Genomic DNA, 21,138 nt, shown 5'->3' with positions numbered 1-21,138 from the left:
AAGTGTAACAAAGATGTAAATATCAAAACTTCAATGTAAATACAGTAGGAAAGGTACGTCTAGTGTCTACTGCTGTACTGATGCAGAGAAGTACACGTGCTTATTGTGATATTTTTTGAAACAGTCACCGATGTGCAGCCCAATGTCGCAATCGCAACAGCAGAAGTGTGTTTCTTTGCACAGTTTTCTTATAATATTTTTTTAGTTGCTTGCACATGAGGGGTTAGGACGACAGTGCACATTCAATGCCCCCCTTGTGTTATTGTAGGCTATCACAGTGCAAGACTTCATGACTTCCACATTTCCCCAACACAAACAGCAATTGATTCATTATGAAAGGGGGCCTAATGCCTTTCTTGTCTTTCTTCTTGATTGCAATCATTTTCCCTTGTTGTCATGCAGCAACGTGCACCACAGTGTACCTTCAGATGACCAAATTCACCAGGTGTATCATGGCGATTTAGGCGTACAGTGCTGTAAGCATCAGCTTCACTATCCATGTCAATGGCTGATGACCATTTCACTTTGTAATACTATCACTTGACTCAACTAATGGTTCAGTTCCAGTTTATTCTCAGACTGGCTTTACAGCTTCTCGTTTACTCGTCTTTGTATTTTGGTTGAAGGTTTTGCTCCATGAATATTGCTGAGTTACCTTAGAGTGACAGAAAGCATAGAAATATTCATGATTTTTTGCAGCATAGTTTTATTTTCTCCAATAGATGGCATCAGAATATTGTCCTAAGAGTTAATCTGGCTTTACACTGTAAAGAGAATCATTAAATATCACCCAGAGTTTGGCTAAGGCTTAACCATAATTACACAGAATTCCAAGCCAGAGTTGCACTCGGGCTTAATGCCAAGGAGGTGAAAGGAGATGGATTTGTCAAAAATGATCTAAGATACATTGTGGCAGAATGATTAAGCACTGCTTCATCACAAATCCTGGTCATTACAGTTCTTCCCATGTTGCTATGGGTTTTCCTCTTGTGTTCCCAAAAATTAAATTGTTCACTTAATTGGTGACTCCAGTCTTGTCATATGTGAGTCTCGGTGAGAAATCCTTGCAATGGAGAGTTGCTCTGTCCAGGGTTGGCTCCTTCCTTGTACCTATTGCTGCCAAGATAGGTTCTCCACCACACCCTCTCCCTACAACCTGGCAAACACATACCCTGAATTGAATTCAATAAAGTGGGTTTGAAAATGTTATCTCAGATACTTAAGGAGTGATCTAAATGGGGTGGAATTATTAATATCAAGATGATTGAAGATCATCAAGAAGTGATGTTTTTGTCTATGAATACCAGTTGTTCAGAAACTATCTTAAAAGTAAAATTTATTTTATGGAATACAATTGTTCTAAGAAGATCTTTGGCCTGATTGTGGCAGGTAAATTGTTCAGATATTTTTGTTAGGACGTGGCGGACAATCATTTGGATGACCCCTTGTTGACATAATAAGTAAACAAACTGTTTGACAGTGATTTTAGGAATATTGAAATTAAATATTTAGAAGAGAGCAGAGAGAAGCAAAATGTTTGGAAGTAAGCTTTAGAAAGTTGGAGACTTATTTTGGAAATGATCTCAATGAGATGGAAGTGGGATGACTTCTTGAAAGAAAGAAGATCATTTAGAGTTAGTCTCTTTGGAAAGTTGAACATTGTTAGATAAAGATATTTGGAAGATGAAATCTTACTATTGATTTTGGATAGACACAAGATTAAAGATCTCATATTACACATCTGACAGTAATGAACTACTCCTTGATGGAGATGACACAGTTTGGAATTTTGGGATGATTTTTGTATGCAGAGCTAACTCATTCCTCCACTTTGTGTTTCAACACTAAACTAAAAGAAGACATTCCAGCATGATATCTCAATTGAAGTAGTAGTTGCTTATTATTATACCCCTTGAAATGATAGGAATTATGTTAAAATGATTTTTTAGGAAACACAGCCAACCATGCACCCACTGCTTAGACTCCATCAGGATGTTGCACAGCTCCTTTGAAGGATGGGAACTTATTGCTTCAGGTGCAACTTTAAGATGGTGTTTGCTCTGTTTTGTATGCTACTTGTCATTTATTATCATCTTCTTTGTTTTGGGTGGTAATGCTGTTTTCTGGCATGTCGGCATCATGCGGCAAGTGACACTGTGATGTCCACACACCGATATTTGTGCGGTCTCATGTTATGATGCAGGAACACCAATAATGATGGAGTGAATCACACGGACATCAGGACATTGTCAGGACCTCTGCCTAATATGGAAAGATAGTTTTAACATTATTTCAAGGACAAAGTCCAAATTTTTCCTTTGCTTGCCCTGCTTCTCTTTGTAAACTTGCTGCCTTTGGGCATAACTGATCTCTCGCACTTCAGTAATTTTTTTTCCTGTTTTATGGTGTCTAGTTTTGTTACTTATAGGGGCCATTTATTCCAGAAGAACTTAAACTTCCAGCATTGAAATGCTGGTTGCGTGAAGCAGCCTTTGCTGGCTCATCAATAAGGCTTCATTTTATCGTTTATGGCAATGGTAAACACAACGAAAATAGACTTTACTTTGCTACTGTGCCCTTCTCTCTCACTCACCTCAGTGGCATTAACTGCACTCTGCTGCTGAATCACGACAGGATCACTCATTCCTCAGGCAAGCTGCATCATAACTAGGAGTGAATATGTTGTAGGATGACAAAGTTCAGTGACAACAATAACAAGCATTAGGTTTAGTCCCTTTACTTAAAAGACAAGGTCATTAAACCTAAAAAAATACATATCATCATGTTAACAAAGACTGTAACTTGTAGCTGGGCAATGTGTTACTCCTGGCCCTAGTAGGACAAAGCCTGACAACACAGTGAATTGGTTCAAGGAGTGGACTTCACAAAGGACTGGAATCTTGATATCTTGAAAGATGAAATGTCATAGGAAGGCTGGGATGTTAGACTCAGCTCTGACAGGATTTTCCCTATGACTGGTGCAAATTTAAAGCCATGACCTAGGAACAAAAAGGACAAAAAAGTCTAAGCACCACTAGCTGTACACCTATATACTGTACATGTCTATTCATGGGTTGCAATTTTCATTCTTATTCCTATTAAGCATTTCTCTGTACCTGTAAAAGAGTGATCAGCCTAAACATAATGTTCATCGGCTGTTTGCGGAAGAAATGCCAAGTTAATGTAGCTAGTCTTTATATAGGATGTGGCCCTACTTGTGTGTGCAAGGTGACTTTTTACTGGTATCAGAAGTAATGTACTTAAGTACAAATAAGGGCTATGTTGTGGAAAAACTGGAAAGGGTACCTAGAAGCAATATAAATGAATTGGAGAGCTAGGAAGTGACACTGTTTATCAGAAATCATAATAATCTCCAGGGTACCTCTCATGAGAGCCTGTGGAAAAAATAAATTGTAGGTGTCTTGCTTCTGCAAATAATAAAAATGCAATCAGGGTGCTGTAAGGTTACCACCAGCAGTGAAATTGGAGTGCACTATCATCCTGGCATGAGTTTGATCAACATCCCCAACCCCTTGTGTTTGAGTAAAAGGCAACACTCACCTATTCAGTACAATGAGGAGGAATAAACTTGTGTATTAATTAAGCAGAAGTTTAGAGTAATTTCATACATTAAGGTTTGTTGTTGACTGTGTCTGGTTAGCCACTCAGCTGGTGAGGGTTATATATAAAGCAAGTCTTATGGTTATTCATTTTTTTTTTTCTTCACTTTGACTTTCTAATCCAGTAGCCTAAACGTGTCCCCAGACTTCACCTACTGGTCCAGTTCCTAGCAAGGAAGCCTTGCTGACGGTTACTAAGCCTTGTCCTGCTGACTCATTAGTCAGTGAAGAGGATTTGACTTTGCTTGCAATTAGATGCCCTTTTGGGAATAAAAGTCCTCTGCTACAGAAGAAATAGACAGTCAATCAATCTCATTTACCACAGCAAAGTTTCCATGTGTCAGTGAAAGCCTGGATGAGAGAGAGGGCTAAATTACCTGAGTCGAGACAAGGTGAAACACAAATGCTGTGCCGACACAAACACATTAACTTTGAGAACAGCTGTGGCTCCTCAAAACACTGTTTTACCCACTGGTGACTATGTAACCATAGCAACTTAAAAAAAAAAAAAAAATCATTGGGAGAAGTGTAATACCAGCCTCCAGCTTTGATCCCTAAGAGAGTGGTGGGGGGAGGGCAGAGTGAAGGGAGGGTCATTTTTTATTTAATCGCTTTATATGGCAATCAGCATCTGACAACAGCCCGGAACAAGCCAATGACCTGTTCTGTATGTAAGAAAGGGCAGAGGCTGGGATTTTGACTCTGTAGTTCAATCCACACAGGACTTCATACTTATAGTGTAACCTCTTGTTTCATAATTACTTTCTATTTTATGGAAATTTTAACATTTTCTCTGTGAGAGAAATGACAGCTTGAAAATACAACACTTTCCACAAATTGTTTCCTAGCTGAAATATTAACACTTTTCAATTCCTCACCATGACATATTTTCAGGAAAATGCAAAGCATTAATTGAACCAGTGAAGATGGACAGAAGATTTTTCTATACACCAAAAACAATTCTTTCCAAAGATAATGAGGGAAAATGTTAGAATTTAAGATCCAATACATAAAGAAAACAAAACCAATTAGTTAGATGATACTGTGTTCAGATGATTCTTCAAGCTATCTTTGATGACGTAGGCTTGTACTCACCAACAGAAGTTTGAAGTAAATTTGTGACTGTAAAAAGTACCTCAAGTTGAAGTTCACAAAGCAAGTGAGTGTGTGTGATATGGCATTATCAAGTGGTGTGTACTTACCTGAAAATCCAGCTCCAATGACAATGTTACTGTGGGTGGAGTGATGGTCCAATATGAAATCCTTGTCTGGAGTAACCTGTGAAAAAACACCATCTGAATGATTCACTAGCATTAGTTATTCACCCTAACATGTACACTTAAATGAACAAATACAAATTCTCACTGATGAATAGCATTACAAAAACAGGGTCCTGAGCATTTCTCTTGGATTTGACCACTCATTCAATCAACTCACCTTCTCGTGGACATGATATTATGCTGTGATAAAGTATGTAGAATTTTGTTCAAAATAAAATATTGATCTGATTTTCTGTGTATTGGAGGACATGCAATATTGATCATTCATATGGTCACAATGAACTTTAGACATATTGCAATTAACCAGCCTATTTAGCGTAATCATTTTGCTGTAAGGAAAAAAGAAGAGGCAGCGAGCTATCAAAAAAGGATTTTTGCCTTTTTGCTTCATCACTTTCACTCCAATATCAGATTACAAGTACAGTAACCTGAGAATTACAGATTTCTGGATTTGTGTTTGTGTCCTGTGCGTGTGGTCTGGTCTGGTCTGGGTTGGTAAACGTCTATGTCTGTGGGGTGCTTCCAACCCTTTCAATTCTTCACATACTTTGTATCAAGGTAGGACAAAACTTTACACTGTATACAGAAAACTGTTCACTTGAGAGTTCCATTTATTTGTCACCTGCATGTACACTTTGTTTTGCTGTTTTTATCACTGATCTTTTTTATCAGGTTTTGTTAATTTCTGTATTAATTAAGTAATTTATTGTCATCTGGGTAATTTGGGTGGGATTTTGGACTTCTGTTGTTAGTTAATTGTTTCTTTACCTTTTATTACTGGACCTAAATCACTACTGAAGACTGAAATCAAATCACCAGGACAAGATACTGTAATATGCCCTCTGCTATTTTTAATATATAAATGATTTGGATAGGAATATAAGTAACAAGCTGGTTAAGTTTGCAGATGATAACTAAGATAGGTGGATTGGCAGATAATTTGGAATCAATTAAATCATTACAGAAGGACTTGGACTGCATACAGGCTTGGGCAGATTTATGCCAGACAAAATTTAATGTAAGTAAATGTAAGGTATACATAGGAAGTAAAAATGTATGAATACACAATGGGAGGTCTGAAAATCGAGAGTACACCTTATGAGTAGGACTTAGGTGTCATAGTGGACTCTATGCTATCAAGTTCCAGACAGTGTTTGGAAGCCATTAAGAAGACAAACAGAATGTTAGGTTATATAACATGATGTGTGGAGTACAAGGCCAAGGAGGTTATGCTCAAGCTTTATAATGCACTGGTGAGGCCTCATCTGGAGTACTGTGTGCAGTTTTGGTCTCCAGGCTACATAGCAGCACTAGAAAAGATCCAGAGAAAAGCGACTAGGCTCATTCCAGGGCTGCAGGGGATGAATTATTAAGAAAGATTTAAAGAACTGAGACTTTTTAGTCTAAGCAAACGAAGATTAAGAGGAGACATGATTAAAGTTTTTAAAATTATGAAAAGAATTAGTACAGTGGATGAAGACTGTTATTTTGAAATGAGTTCATCAAGAACACGAGGACACAGTTAGAAACTTGTTAAGAGTAAATTTCACACAAATATTAAGAAGTTTTTCTTTACACAGAGAACCACAGACACATGGAATAAGTTACCAAGCAGTGTGGTAGACAGTAAGATTTTAATGACTTTCAAAACTAGATGGGATGTTTTTTTTAGAAGGATTAAGTGGATAGGACTGTCAAGTTTTGTTGGGCTTAATTGAATGGCCTGTTCTCGTCTAAATTGTTCTAATGTTCTAAATTTACATACCCAAAAATAAATGGCTATTATTCTACTTCTGTAATAAAGCTGCAAATGAGTTAACAGCAGTGAGTACAGCACTTCAAAATTTTAAAAGAAAGTATTCATATGATTGAAAATCTATTTTTACACCAATATCAAATAAATAAAATGCACAAAAAATGGGTGCTTCAGGGATTTCTCTCCAAAATACTAGATTTTACAGCACATAACCAAGACATTTTATGATGCACAACCCTGGAATCAATATTCTTTTGTGCTTCAGTCTGTCAGCTATCATTGTGCAATGTTTGGATATTATATCCCATAGCGTTGCAAAGTTTCACTGTTTGGCACAAGGAAAAGGTAATGAAGGCAGAACAGAATATTACCTGCACCAAGCTGCCTTATGTTCAGGATATATATGACACCTGCCACATTAGAAAGGCAAATAGTATAATTAAAGACCTCAGCCATCCTGTGTGGTCACTTTTCTTTCTCTTTCCTGCAGGCAAATGGTACAGGGCCATTGTCACTTGCACCAGTAGGATTAGGGACAAGTATAGTTAGTGCATCACCAATCATAACAAATATTAGAACATAAAAAACACTGATATTTTGTCATACATGTGCATCAAAGGTTCAGGTCTCATCCAAGGTACGTAATACCCTACCAGGATGAGAAGAGGTGCTGCTGCTAACGGGGTTGTCTTTTTTTTTTTTTTCTTTTCCACAGCAACAAGAAGATGCTGTTGTGATTTAAGATTTTGCATATAACTTGATAAATATTTTGTATGTCTTTATTTGTAACTTAGTGTTAATTAGTGAGTGTTTAACCATCCCCCCCCCCCCTTTAGGAATGGGTCTTTTTGAATTTTACGACAGAGATGGGGTTTGGAATGTGCCTTAAACCAGTTTGGCGAGTGTTTCTCTGCTAAAGTCTTTCAACCCCCGCAAGGAAGCCAAGCTGGACTTTAACATATGGTGAGTGTGAATGGCAATTGTTGACTAGAGGGCATGAAATGGATAATGGCATATTGGTACTGAGTGAAGAAAGTGTGGAATTTAAACAAGGAACAATGGAAATAAAAGAAATTCGAGTGCTTGTGTGTGAAAGGTCTGAATGTACTAGTGCAAGAATGGCTGAGTTGGAAAGAAAGTGCACCAGTTTAGGATTTGGTTTGAATGGATCAGGACAAGCCAATGAACAAAGGATGGGGGATGGTGCAGCAGGAAGGTTCACAAACTCAGGCAGCAAGTCAGGAATGCACAGGGGTGTGAAAGTCCCAACACCTCTGCTAGGCCAGGCAGCAATTAAAAAGCACACACACTTGGGTTCAGTAATTCAAAACCTGACTGACCAGTTATTTAAAAAGATAGCCTATGAATCTCCAGGCAATAAAATGGAGAAAAGTGAGCTGGTCTTGGGTAAAGAACAGAGGTCAGTTTTAGGAGAGATGCTGGATTTAGCACTTGGATTTTGGAGACATTTTAGACCATACTTTCAGGTAGCAGTTACCATAAAATAAAAAAGGACACACAGGCAATGAAAAAAAAATAGAAGGGTAGTGCAGGAAGACAGGAATGGCACCAGGTTAACAACCAAGAAGATGAGATGGACAGAAACTGCTTTGTCACCTTCCATTTTGCAGACCTGCCTACATAGCGGAATGAAAAAAAGAAAGAGGAAAAGTCAACAAGCAAAGACTAAAGACAAAGACATGAAGAAGAACTGAAGAGACAGCAAGAAAAAAGACACTTACTGGGGTTTAAGTGAGTAACAAGTCCACAAGTCATGCAATAATAGGCTAGTTAGAATAGCTATAGTTTTAAAGGAAAGGTTTGTTCATTACTGCAGCAAATTTGTATTCCAACGGGTGGAAACTGAACGAACCAGTTAGGAATGCCAAAATAAGGGATTAATTTTGGGTTCATAAAGTATACGTTCTGGGTATTAATTAAGTGGGAGAATTAATACTATTATTAAAGAGAGGTATACTGAGAAAATTGGTGAACCTTTCAGGAAAGCAGGTACAGCTGGTACATTTGCAAGTCATATGGGCTCCGATGTTTAGGTATAGTCTAATTGGGAAAATATGGAAGCCCTGCTGAGGTTGTCAGCTGTGGTACAAGCAGAGGACCAGTAGGCCAATTCTGAACCGAGGTGTTTAGCACAGCGAGTATGCATATGGTGAGCAAACAACTCTAGGGGTGGCCTACAGGGGGAATGATGAGTTGCATAGCTGTGATTTCTTATGGTGGTGATGCCAGCCTATACTGGTAAAGGCTTATGGCAGTCAAGAGTTGCACCATGGGTAGAAAAGCACAAGAGGCAACTAAATCAACCCCAAATGTGTGAAGAGGGGCCACAGATGTTGGTTTGTGAACAGTTCATGCAGTAGTACATGTGCTCTCACTTGGGCAGAAGTGGTTGTACTGGCACCTGTGGCATGTTACCTTTCAAATTTTGATGTTAATTGTGCAGCTGCATATACTTAAATGAATAGTTTGGAACAGGGTTCTAATTAGCAGTTAGACACAAAACCAGTAAAGAACAAAGGTCAGTTTTAGGAATTCACAATAGACTTAAATTTCAGTGGGCTAGTTTAGTGGAAGGTGTGGACTTGTCTCATTTTAAACCACCAGATCTGATAACATATGAAGACTGCAGAAAGCTAAACAAACAGTTGAAGCAAGCCGGAGCAGATACAAGTCATCAGGAGCAGATCCACGTTCTTCTGATTGTCTTTTCAAATAAAGAAGATATGTAATGGACAAATGGTCATGGACAACTTTTAACACTGGGAGAACAAATACTGCAAACCAAAGCACAAGTTATGCAACAGACTCTTTAAACAATTAAGACTGTTTATAAAGACATTGTACAAAACATTTATCGGGGTGGAGTGCTGTGATGTAAGATTTTGCATATAACTTGATATTTTGTATGTCTTTATTTGTAATTTAGGCAAAGCAATGTAATTTAGTGTTACATTAGTGAGTGTTTACCCCCCCCCCCCCCACCCCTTTAGGAATGGGTCTTTTTGAATTTTACGACAGAAATGGGGGGTTTGTGTGCCTTAAAGGAAGCCAAGCTGGACTTTAACATATGGTTTTGGGGGATGGCAGGTGTTAAGATTGTTTTTCCCCATTGGTCTGAAGCATGGCTGTTTGGAACTGGCTTCTATCAGAAGCTTTTAAGTACCTTGATGTCCTATTGGCTGTAGGGGTTGGACAGAGAATCTATAAATCTGCTTGTTCAATCACATTCTCTCTCTCTTACTAACCTCTGCTCATGAAGAAGCATATCTCTCTTACTAACATCTGATGAAGACCACCACACCATGAACTGAAAGGACAACACAATGGAGACCACAGCTTGGTAGCCATTTTGGAACAGGCATACGGCCTATTCTGAAGAAAGTTGAGCAACAATGATGCCTTAACTAGAGACATTTTAAATAACTAACAAGTCTGTGTGCCGCCTGAACTACACATCACCATTTAATCGGGTTGTATGGTTGCCAATATTCAAATGTACTTTGCATATTGTTATTATTTATGAATATTATCAATAATACATTATTTTATGTGTAACTTAACTCCTGCTTGTCTTTTTACTACACCTAATTGCCTGAGGTTATAGATATAGAAGGGAAGGTGGGGATAAGTTATATACTATAATACCTTATATACAGTGGTAAGTCTGTGGGATTAAGCATTCCGACAAAGGCTACTTATTAATAATACAATAGGGGAAAGTAGAGCAATATATTACTCTACCAAGACGAAACAGATGCCCATTGAGGACAACTAACACTACCCCTTCCAGCCTGAGACCTATAAGGATCTGACGCCCCTGAATGTCAGTGTCTCATCTGGGCCTGGATTGCATTAAGGATGGCTCTCCGATGCTGAGACTTGCTCATAAAAGCCACTTTAGATAAAGCCAAAAAGGGCTATTTATAATAAGTGCTTGTGGGTGCAAAATCTATTTAGTTTACTTTCGCCACTGCAATTAAAAGAGGTGACCTTGCTGGCATCCCAACACTTCATACAGTCATCCTGTGTTTCTTCCACATGTCCTGGATATATATTATATATATATATATATATATGTCTCTTCTGTCACCCACAAAAGTGAGAAAATGCTCACTGAGGGTAATTGAGTCAGTCTGTAAAGGCTGGAGGACTATAAAAGAATGGATAAGCCAGAGAATGGTGTCTCATATTGGACTCTACTTTCAACAGCATGGAGCTCCCGCAGATGGCCCAATTGATTGCTGTTAAAGATGTCAAGAAGACTCCTCCTTAGTTTATTTCAATTGGCTTCTGTATATGACATGAGCATTCTTTTTGTTTGAATTTTTTTACGTTTAGGTTAAAAAGGGTGACCTGGCTGGTAACTCAACACTTCTTTGACGTTACGAGTGTGTCTTCCAGTTGTCCACAACATGTCTAATTCCTAATACCTACTGCCAGCAACACATATTCTATACTTTTGAACCCCAGCTGCGAGCAAATCAGGAATTTACAGGAGTAGAAATTACCACCCGAATAACTGTTAATAGTTCATACATGCAGCCTGACACCTCTGTTACGCTGCTACACATAACAGATTAGTATGTACAAGGAAAAGATGCATGATTTTACATCTCTGGAACTGTAATGAGTATTTTGCAAAAGGTGTACCGAAACCTTTAGTGGGATGTGTATGAAAGGAGAAAAGAATAAATGGAGGGCTGATAAAGACATGTAACTACATCTACAGTATTTGTGGAGGTTAGTTTTGACATCTGTAACTCTAGAAGTTTCACTCGATGTTTCATTCTTTTAGCATGAATGCCATTAATAGCCAGGCAAGCAGCAATGTTAAACACAGAAGCATTTTCAGTCTTTTTCAGTTCAGAGATTCTGTTTTAGTTTTATTGTGCTCCACAAGGCTCTTGAAACTCACCGTGTACATGCAGTGCTCCACCACTGCTGGAACAGGCACTAGACCAGGAAAATATTTGGAGACAAAGTCAGAAACCATCTTGATGTCCTCATCTGAGGGATTCTTGTCTCTTTCATCTGGTTGACTTGGTGTTCCACTATGAAGGCAAATCTGACAATTTGTTTGTAAACAAAGCAATTGAAATGAGTGATGACATGAGAGAAAAATAAATTAAAAACTTATATAGTGTACCAAAATAAATGACAAGATTTCATATTAAGGCAGCCTGAAAATTGAACTAGGATCACATTTTAAAGTAATGTGGGTTACTGAGGTTATAAGACCCAGCAACAGATTAATAAACAGACATGATAGCCATGGTTTCACTTTTTATTAACAACAAATAGTTGTATACTGTCTCATTGTTAAAACCAACAGATGGTCACATTTCACTTTTATGCCAAAATCTACATCACTACAGTTCTCAATATCCTTAATTGTAATTATATTAATTTATTTTAACTAATTAGTCAAATATTGCATCATGGGAAGCTGAACCTTATCCTGGCTACATTGAGTGTAATGTAGGAACAACACAAAAAAATGGAACATCGGTCCATTCCAGGGCACATTTACAAACACCTAAATTCAGTCATACTAGGCCATCACCAATTAACCGAACATGCACACCTAACATTGCCAGGGAGAATGCGCAGACTATACATAGACACTACTTGGGTTGAAAATTAAGCTCAATTCTGTGAAAGCTGTGCTGCTGTAGAGTTAAACACTTTCTCCCCAGCCAAATGAATTATCATAACATGTGATGAAGAATGGGGAACTGATTTATTGTAACTGTCATAACCTGGGTAAGTTTACTGATCACTCTGAGAAAATGAATCAACATAACATTCTAAAGCAGTGTGAGTTATTGAGGTAAACTGAAATACTGAAGAAGCCTGGAAAAGTGATGCTTTCTGAGAAACCGAATTCCCATAGAATTCTGAAGAAGCTTGAGATGCAAAAGCCGATGATGGCAATAAATTAGCATAACACTGTGATATAGTCTGGCAAACATAATTATTATATGATCTTGAAAAAGCTTAGGACAAAGGAAGAAGCATGAGATACTAAAAAGTGTGAAGTGATGTAAGTAAATCAGCATATAAAACCACGGAGCTACTGAAGTGCTTGGCATATGTTTCACAGAGCTCCTTATGCAGGGAGCAGGTTATACTATACAAACACAACTAATTGCAAGTGACATATGATTCAAATGTCAATTTAAAGACATGAAAATAATGTAAATTAATGGACAGTGGGTATTAGGTGTGAATATATTTCCAGAGAGCATGTAAATATCTCAAGATTTAGCTTCCACCTCATTAAGGCCTGGCTCCAAGCTGAGGTTCATTAAGTCAGCCAAAGAATGTGAATTAAAGCCTGACTTAACAGAAGTCCTTGAAGACGAGCAGTAATGTCTGATCAGCACACATGGAGGCTACTGTGGAGATGCCAGAGTATGGCAGAATGATCTTATGATAAAACATCTTAATGTACAACTAACTGAATAAAAACACATTTGCCATTAATCTCTGCTACTGTAAAATTGTGGCATCAATAAAAATGTGCCAGTGTTTCACTCTCTCCACCACACTTTATTGCAAGAAGAACCTCCATATATGCAGCACACCCTCATAGGGTTTCATGCAGGCTTGTTCATCCAGACGATATTTTCTTTTTCTTATCATCACACAGCCTGACAATAGTGGAAAGTCTGGACAAGCCTTCTTCCCCAAAGCACCCTGTCATGCTATATTTTTTAAGTTTAACAAAAGTTCTATAAACTTAACAAAAAAACAAAAAGAAAAACATTGTCACTTTGCGTTATCTATGGCAATGCACGGCACTGTTTTTACACACTGCCGTAGACCTTGAGGAACACCCACCCAACAATACCTAATGTCAATTTTAGAAATTGGGTGCACCATATGAAGAAACATATAGTGCACCCACTTTTAAAATTACTGGCCATGTTTCAGTTTAAACCTTCTTAGCACATTCAGGAGCTTACTAAATTGAAGCAATTAACCAGAGTGCAGCCTTTGTGCTTTTTTTCCCCTGAAAAATTTAAAGTCTGTGCCTCTTAGTAGGCACTAAAATGTACAGTGTAACAGATATGATTGTATTTAGCTGAAGCATATAAGGGTAATGATGAGTGAAGGGTAACAGGAAAATACAACAAAACATAACATTAATCAGAAACCTGCTGCTCCACTGTGTCTGACTACACTTCTCACACCCCCAAAATCACTGGTTGCATTTCCTATACAGTATTCTGTTTCAATTCTACACTTAATTCCTCTGTGTTAGGGAACAGGAGTTGGCTTCTGGATCAAGTAAATGGTGCGTGGGTAAATGGTGGGTCTACACTAGCTCACTGAGCTTTCTGGTGGCTCTGAGAGCATTCCAGCCTTGGGCTATGCCCTGTATTCCTGCCTGCTCACTATAGTGAGTTTCAGGATCCTACCAGTCTCAATCATGATGCCATTTATGCTACATGTCAGTTTGTCTGGTCCAGCACCAGTCTTCGAAAACATCTCTTTACTGCAATTTTAATACCCTTGAATTATTTTTTTTCCAAGATACTATTTGCATAGAAGAAGTATACTTGTCTTTGTAAGGTCCAGCATTGACAAGTAGAAGTGCTGCATGCCTGTAAGTCTCTCTCTCTCTGGCTCCTTTTAGGACATTACTCTGGCCCTGAGCCACCCAGGTGCTATCTTTGCACTTAGCAAACAACTCATGTTTTCTCTTGAAACTACTTACCTTCATCAGCCCAGGGTACTCATTAGAAGGCAAACCATACACATCATCCTTGTTGCCCAGAGCTCTGAGATCTATGAAACATGGGAAATTCTTCTCTATTCCATATGTGCCAGGGATTTTTTCCTTCCAGTAGCACACATTAATTCTTAGAGTCTAGTAGAATAAAACAAAATTATTAAAAATATACACAACCCATGCTTTTTTTCCCCTGCATATTCAGCTGACTTGGCAGAGGTTTGTCAGTTTAATAAAAAAAGTACAATGATTGTGGAGGTTCTATCTGAGCTAGTACTATAGTTCTTCATGCACTCAGAAATGGTAACTTCCCAGCAGAGATCTGGTTGGGATATGTCTACTGGCTTATCTTTGGTGTAGGGTCAACAGTTTGGATTTCATACAGTTTTGTTTTGTGAACGGGCTTAAAACTGTTGGCTTGAAATTGGCTGCAGCTATGTTTGCTGTACCACTTAATAGACTGATATTTGGTTCATGACTGATTCTTATCCAGATCGTGTTTCTGTAATCCTGAATTGGATGGTACATTTAGTATGCACCGAAGTAGCATTGGACAGTCATCAATGGCTATTTCCTTTACTTAGTTCCTCTAGTCTACATCTATAATGAAATGTTGGGGTACATAGAATCCAGAGAATATGAACGCTTGTGTGTAAAATGTGTATTTAAATGGGTTTGTAAACTCTTACACTAGGAATATTAGCAACCACTAGCAATTTAAATTATCTAGCTCTGATATGAACTTAGAACCCTTTGAAATAAACCATCTATGAATAAACCCAAGAACGGGGCTAACACAAAAAATGTCCAGGTGAAACAGTGTTTCCACAGGCTTTCTAACTAGACACCAGACAGAGGAAAGCCTCTAATAAAAGATCTGTAGCTAAGAAAACATCTAGGAGACACAATTTAAGATAAAAAAGAACAACCAATGTGAATTTATCAACAGCTAGTAAACTAAATATTAAAAAATGTCTCCTTTGCCCATCAACTGTCTTTGTCAATAGTGGGTTGACTGCCGATTTCAAGATATAAATACTTAGAATTTGTAATCGCAGTGCAGATCACATAAGGAGAGTAACCACACAGTGGTATAAACACCACAGTGGCAGAATGAAAAAGTATCAGGTCAAGTAAGCAAGATCGCTAGTATCTCTTAGAATCCTGAGAAAAGGATTACACAATGGGGGAGAAGCAGGGAGCATCTAAGGTCAAGTTACTTTGCCCATACTGCATCAGCAAGGTGGCAACAGAAGCTCTGACAAAGAGATTACTTTGATTCTGCAATGTATAATAGTCACTCCTTAAGACATACACATTTTATCAAGTCACAATATGAAACTGTGACATTTTACTTTGATTTTGTCTTTCTGTTTTTTTCATTACAGTGTGGTGGAGAGCTGATAGGAGAATCTTACTTTTATTATTAAACTTTCCATATTCTGGTCTTATTTTACATTCACAGTTATTTGCTTAGCAGATACTTTTATCCAAAGCAACTTAAAAGAGAGGTGAACGTAATTGAGTGAACATCCATTCAGGGTTGTGCGAGTCCCAGCAAGCATTATGCAGGAGGCAGGAACAATCCCTGGATGGGGTGCCAATCTCATCGCTACCACTGCGCTACTGTGCCCCCACATGTTTAATACATGCTTTAATGCATTTCATCATGAAAATGATATCAAGTATACATGTTAGTGTTCTAAAATGTTCAGAGAGCTATAATATCAAGAATGTAATGTATTCTGTATGGCGATCAATGCCTGCGTGCTCCTGTCTACGAAAGAGAAAGCCCCTTTAAGAAGCATGTAGTGATAAATGACTGGGTCGGAAAACACATAGAATATGAAGCATTTAACGTGCTACTTTAGTTACGATGGAATTTAAGAAACTCTAGTAAATTAAATATTAATTTTAAGTTGAAGTTTATTGACGTTCTACTTTAATGACAGAAGAAACTATGAGATATAAGTGGAAATTTTGAGATTCAAGTCAATATTTGAACCTTTTTTTGTGTCCCTAATTTTCTTTTCTTTTTTCTGTACCCTAATACAGTACACTTCTGTATGACACTCTGACGGTGGGCTATAACTCGCCTTTTCACCTCAACTTTAACATCTGACCACTTCTTTTTTATTTCAGGCATTGTGCGACTTTCTGAACTTAAACTTTTGAGTGCCACTCCATCAGTTTGCTTTTGTTGCTCATACCACTGCCTCATACACCAAAAAATATGTTTTTCCTTGCCTCCACTTCACTGAGAAGGACCTCCACTTCGCAAAATGAAAACGTAAGGGGCTACTTATATTGTTTTTTTTTGTTCTTTATTTCGCCTTGTACAATTTCTCATATTAGGAATTTGTTAGTTTTCGCATACCCCTTGGGGTCAGAGCGCAGGGTCAGCCATTGTACAGCACCCCTGCAGCAACTGAAGCTTAAGGGCCTTGCTCAAGGGCCCAGCAGAGTAGGATCTCTTTTGGCAGTAACAGGGATTCGAACCGGCAACCTTGGGGATACCAGCGCAGATCCTTAGCCTCAGATTTGCATATTCAAAGGGGAATAATTCTGGGAGGAGCTGGGATGGGGCGGCAGGCACATGCATGTTTGTTACATTTCACGCTGACCGGGATTTATGGAACGGAAATGCGTGGAAGTTGGCTTACCCAGTTTTGTGCATCTGAATTTTTCTGTGTGTATGCACATTTCCACTTTTGTCCGTAAGCCATGTTTTACTGTGAATTCTATGCATGCCGTTGTACGTGAGACCCCTGGTCATTTTTCAAAATAAAACACCCTGCAGGCTCTGATAGGCAATGAAATGGAAATAAAATAAAAACATTTTTTTTCTTTCTGTGCAGCTTGGTACTGGTCCCCCGCCCGGGGGCTGGGGACTGCTGTTCTTGGGTATTGAGTACTGCTTGATGTGGGTAAAAAAATTAATTTAAGTGATTTTAGCACAAGACTATAACATAGCAAAATATGAAAAGGTGAAGTGTTCTGAATACTTTCTGAAATCACTGTACTTGCTAACCTATACTGGTGATTTTATAGAGTTTTCAATAATAGGAATAAAATAGAGAAGCAATCCTTTTTACAGTTTTTAGTTAAAATAACTATAAAGAATATGGGGCGGCACGGTGGCACAGTGGGTAGCGCTGCTGCCTCGCAGTTGGGAGACCTGGGGACCTGGGTTCGCTTCCCAGGTCCTCCCTGCGTGGAGTTTGCATGTTCTCCCCGTGTCTGCGTGGGTTTCCTCCGGGTGTTCCGGTTTCCTCCCACAGTCCAAAGACATGCAGGTTAGGTGGATTGGCGATTCTAAATTGGCCCTAGTGTGTGCTTGGTGTGTGGGTGTGTTTGTGTGTGTCCTGCGGTGGGTTGGCACCCTGCCCGGGATTGGTTCCCTGCCTTGTGCCCTGTGTTGGCTGGGATTGGCTCCAGCAGACCCCCGTGACCCTGTGTTCGGATTCAGCGGGTTGGAAAATGGATGGATGGATGGATAAAGAATATGGACATATCAGTTAAACCGAGATTAACATGTCATTACTAAATTAGGAAAACAGTGCATTTACTAATTATATTTTTTAAAAATTATGTACAATAAAACTGGACTTGAATGTTTTCACTATCTTCACTATCTTAAGCAATGTTATAACGCAATGTTATAATGCATTCATTTGCCACCTTCTCTTGTGTTCACATTCAGACCTCTGTAGCCATCAGCTGAGGCAGACTAACGAGGCATTGGATAATTGTCTGGGGCGGTTGGCAACAAATACAAAGGTTTACCAGTGACAGCCCCCTCCTGCGGCTGTTTGACGTGTACTTACCAGCTACCACTGTTTTCTCCACCCAGTGATGTCCCCTAATTAAGGTCATCCCCTGTTCTTACAAATATTTACATAATTATGAAGCCACAAACACCTATTTTCATTATTCAGGTGGCAGTCTGAACTAGTGCTCTGTCAGCGCCGCTATAAATATTTGCTATAGCTGTATTTGCAGCAAATTATTATTCAAAATAATTAGTGAGTACAGCTCTGCTGCTAGGCTCCTGACATCGCAAGTTAATGTAAAAAAAACTCATCTCTGTTATACACTAATTCATTAACACCAATTATGTTATTCAGTAAGGAAAACGTGATTATAGAAAGCAAACCTGAAACGAAGCTTCCTGAAAACAGAGCGGTAACCGCGACGGTAAAGTCACTGCGCATGCGTACATGGTAAGGTTTGGAGGTACAGTCTGCACTTCACGGCCAACTTAAGGAGGTGTAGCCACATTCGTCGTTTTCCCGCCCTGTCGTACCTTTGAACCCTCGTTATAACAAGCAATGTAAATGGATTCACCGAAGTATTTTTTGTTCTGCAAAATAGTTGGTATAGTTAGTTAGCATTTAGCAAAATTATATTCATTTGTGAGAATTTGGACGTTGGTTAAGGCTGCTTGAACCTCGACTAATGTGGTAGTCGCTACAGGTATCAAGTTGGGGTCGAGAGGATGCCGAGAATATCACAAAACGGCAGTCGGACTACCAACTCGGGGGGTTCATCTTCATTATCCGAGACGACAAAGTTCAACGTCGAACCAACCGAGAAGGTTAGTGTGGGAAGTTTTAAAACATGTAATTGTTTGATCATCACTGTAAACCAGTACAGTAGTTCAGTTTAAATAGGCAGCTGTCGAATCTTTTAGGACAGGGTGGTAGAACTAGGATGTGGTACCGTATCTTATGGATGTAGTGAGAAGTTGAGCAAAATGACAACTTTTATTGGCTAACTAGAAAGATTACAATATGCAAGTTTTCGAGGCAACTCTGGCCCCTTCTTCAGACAAGATCTTGCATGTTGCAATCTTTCTAGTTAGCCGATAAAATGTGACATTTTGCTTAACTTCTCAGTACAGGGTCAATAGCACTAGGCATGCGCGCTCACAAGAGGCCGCACTCTTCGCGGGAACGCGCGTAACTTATGCAGCAGGACTTGGAGGCAAAAGGCCACTGTTAACCTCGAGAGTAAAGGCAGAAAAAGCTTGCTCCTATACACCCTCAAACGTAAGTTACCTTTCAAGGTCTGTCGAGTCTAGTCTGCAGTCTCTGGTCAGGATTTATGGGGGATCATGCAGTCAGGGTCGTTGCCGCCGTGAAACCCTTAAATCTGGTGGTCTCAGCAGAATAAATCAATCACTTTTATTTCGTTACGGCTGGAAAGGCAGTTCCGCTCGGCGGAGTTCCTTCTGGTTGTTTTTTTTCGCTCCTGAGGTTTTTTAGTAAAGCGTCTTAAGACTTAAAAATACAGCAGTCTCTTCCAAGAGATGAAAAGATTAATCAACTCAGCCATGCTAGAAAATTTCGGAACTCTGCCATCTCTCTAGCGTTTAATAACTGCGCAAGTGAATTAGACTGGCTTTAGTCACATGCAAGTAGCCGACACGTCAGAAAGAAATGATTATTAAATTAATTACAATAACGTGAGACCGAACGCGTGCCATGGAGCATTTCAGTTATTCAACTGCATGGTGTTATTATCTAATCTCAACTAATGTCCAAATGAATTAATGACGGTATAGAAACTACTTGATCATTTCTCAAACCTTTTCCATTCTGAAATATTATTATACAGGTACAGTACTTCATTTTAAATGCATTGAGGATTCATGAAAAAGAGGAGACTCCACACCACCTTAATTTGTGACAATATCAATAAAACTGACATCCACTTTCTTGTTTTGTAGATAGCTTTCAGTGACAAATGTACAATAACATTTTTTAATATATGAAGTGTATTTTTAAGCATAGAAAAAACTTTACGGATAGGCTGACACAATGCTTGAAGTGGAACCAAATTATTGGCAGTACTCAATTTGTGGTGATATAGTGACTTTCGATCAAATTTGGCAGGGGTGGCTGTTCCCCCGTGAAGAGGTGCTGGTACTCATTGGTACACTAAGAAAAGCTGTTGGTGCAGTGAAACTTGCATTATGTGACAATGACAGTCGATCAAAAAGCAGCCCATCAGGAAAATTAACAAAGAGGTGCTGGTACTCAATGTTTAAACTGGAAGAGGTGCCGGTACTGCATAACGGTGAGTACCAGAGCCCACTTCAAGCACTGGGTTGATATGAGTATTTCTGGAGAAGACTTGTTTCTAACATTGTGAGAAATTGAAGGCATGGTGCATTTTGTATGCATACTTCACAGCACCTGGTTCAGTTCCTGGTAGGGTAGGGTGTGTTTTTTTGTGTTAGCATAACTTTAAGAATATGGTACTCCTACCGTCCAAAGACATACTGTTAAGTTAAAATAACATAATATTCCCAACCCACGTAATTCAATTCAGAATTGAGGGGCGAGAGACCGTACTGCAGCAACATGAGACACAAGGCAGGGACATAGAGAGGCCAGCAGAACTCTGCAAGCACCCATCACAAACAAAACAAGCAGTTGTAATTTTAGATAGATACTTTATTAATCCCAAGGGGAAATTCACAATTACATTTATATTTATATATTTATATTAAAATTATATCATGTCTTTCAATTGAACACAATCCCGTGACACTTTAAAAGTTCATCTGCTTCAACATAACTATTTCCATACTGGTTTACAGTTGGAGCACTGATAGGTTAAGTGATTTGCTAAAGATTGCAAGGTAGTTCAGACCAGAAACTAATCTTTCAAACTTTTGCTTTAGAGTCTAGTTCCTAATAATTTGATAAGCTTTTC

General features: G+C 38.8%; 1 protein-coding gene across 2 annotated transcripts in view; it reads right to left on the bottom strand.

The window, feature by feature from the left end:
• Window positions 1-675: 675 nt before the first annotated feature.
• Window positions 676-21,138, bottom strand: part of pipox (pipecolic acid oxidase) — a 42,495-nt gene continuing 22,032 nt past the window's right edge. Inside the window, exons 5-9 of one of the 2 annotated variants that reach the window (XR_007935483.1) lie at window positions 14,401-14,553; window positions 11,593-11,742; window positions 4,823-4,898; window positions 2,594-2,999; window positions 676-1,156 (exon numbers count right to left, since the gene is read on the bottom strand). Coding sequence is in view for 1 of the 2 variants with exons in the window: in XM_028807077.2 (XP_028662910.1) it covers window positions 2,869-2,999; window positions 4,823-4,898; window positions 11,593-11,742; window positions 14,401-14,553 (510 nt within the window). In the remaining variant the exon portion in view is untranslated. Of the gene's footprint in view, window positions 1,157-2,383; window positions 3,000-4,822; window positions 4,899-11,592; window positions 11,743-14,400; window positions 14,554-21,138 lie in introns of those variants that run through there. The other variant, XM_028807077.2, reaches the window with a different exon arrangement.

The sequence above is a fragment of the Erpetoichthys calabaricus genome, chromosome 8 (assembly GCF_900747795.2).
Source record: "Erpetoichthys calabaricus chromosome 8, fErpCal1.3, whole genome shotgun sequence".
Lineage (NCBI taxonomy): Eukaryota > Metazoa > Chordata > Cladistia > Polypteriformes > Polypteridae > Erpetoichthys > Erpetoichthys calabaricus.
Note: the sequence above shows the minus strand (reverse complement) of the source record. Positions and strands in the feature narration are given on the sequence as shown.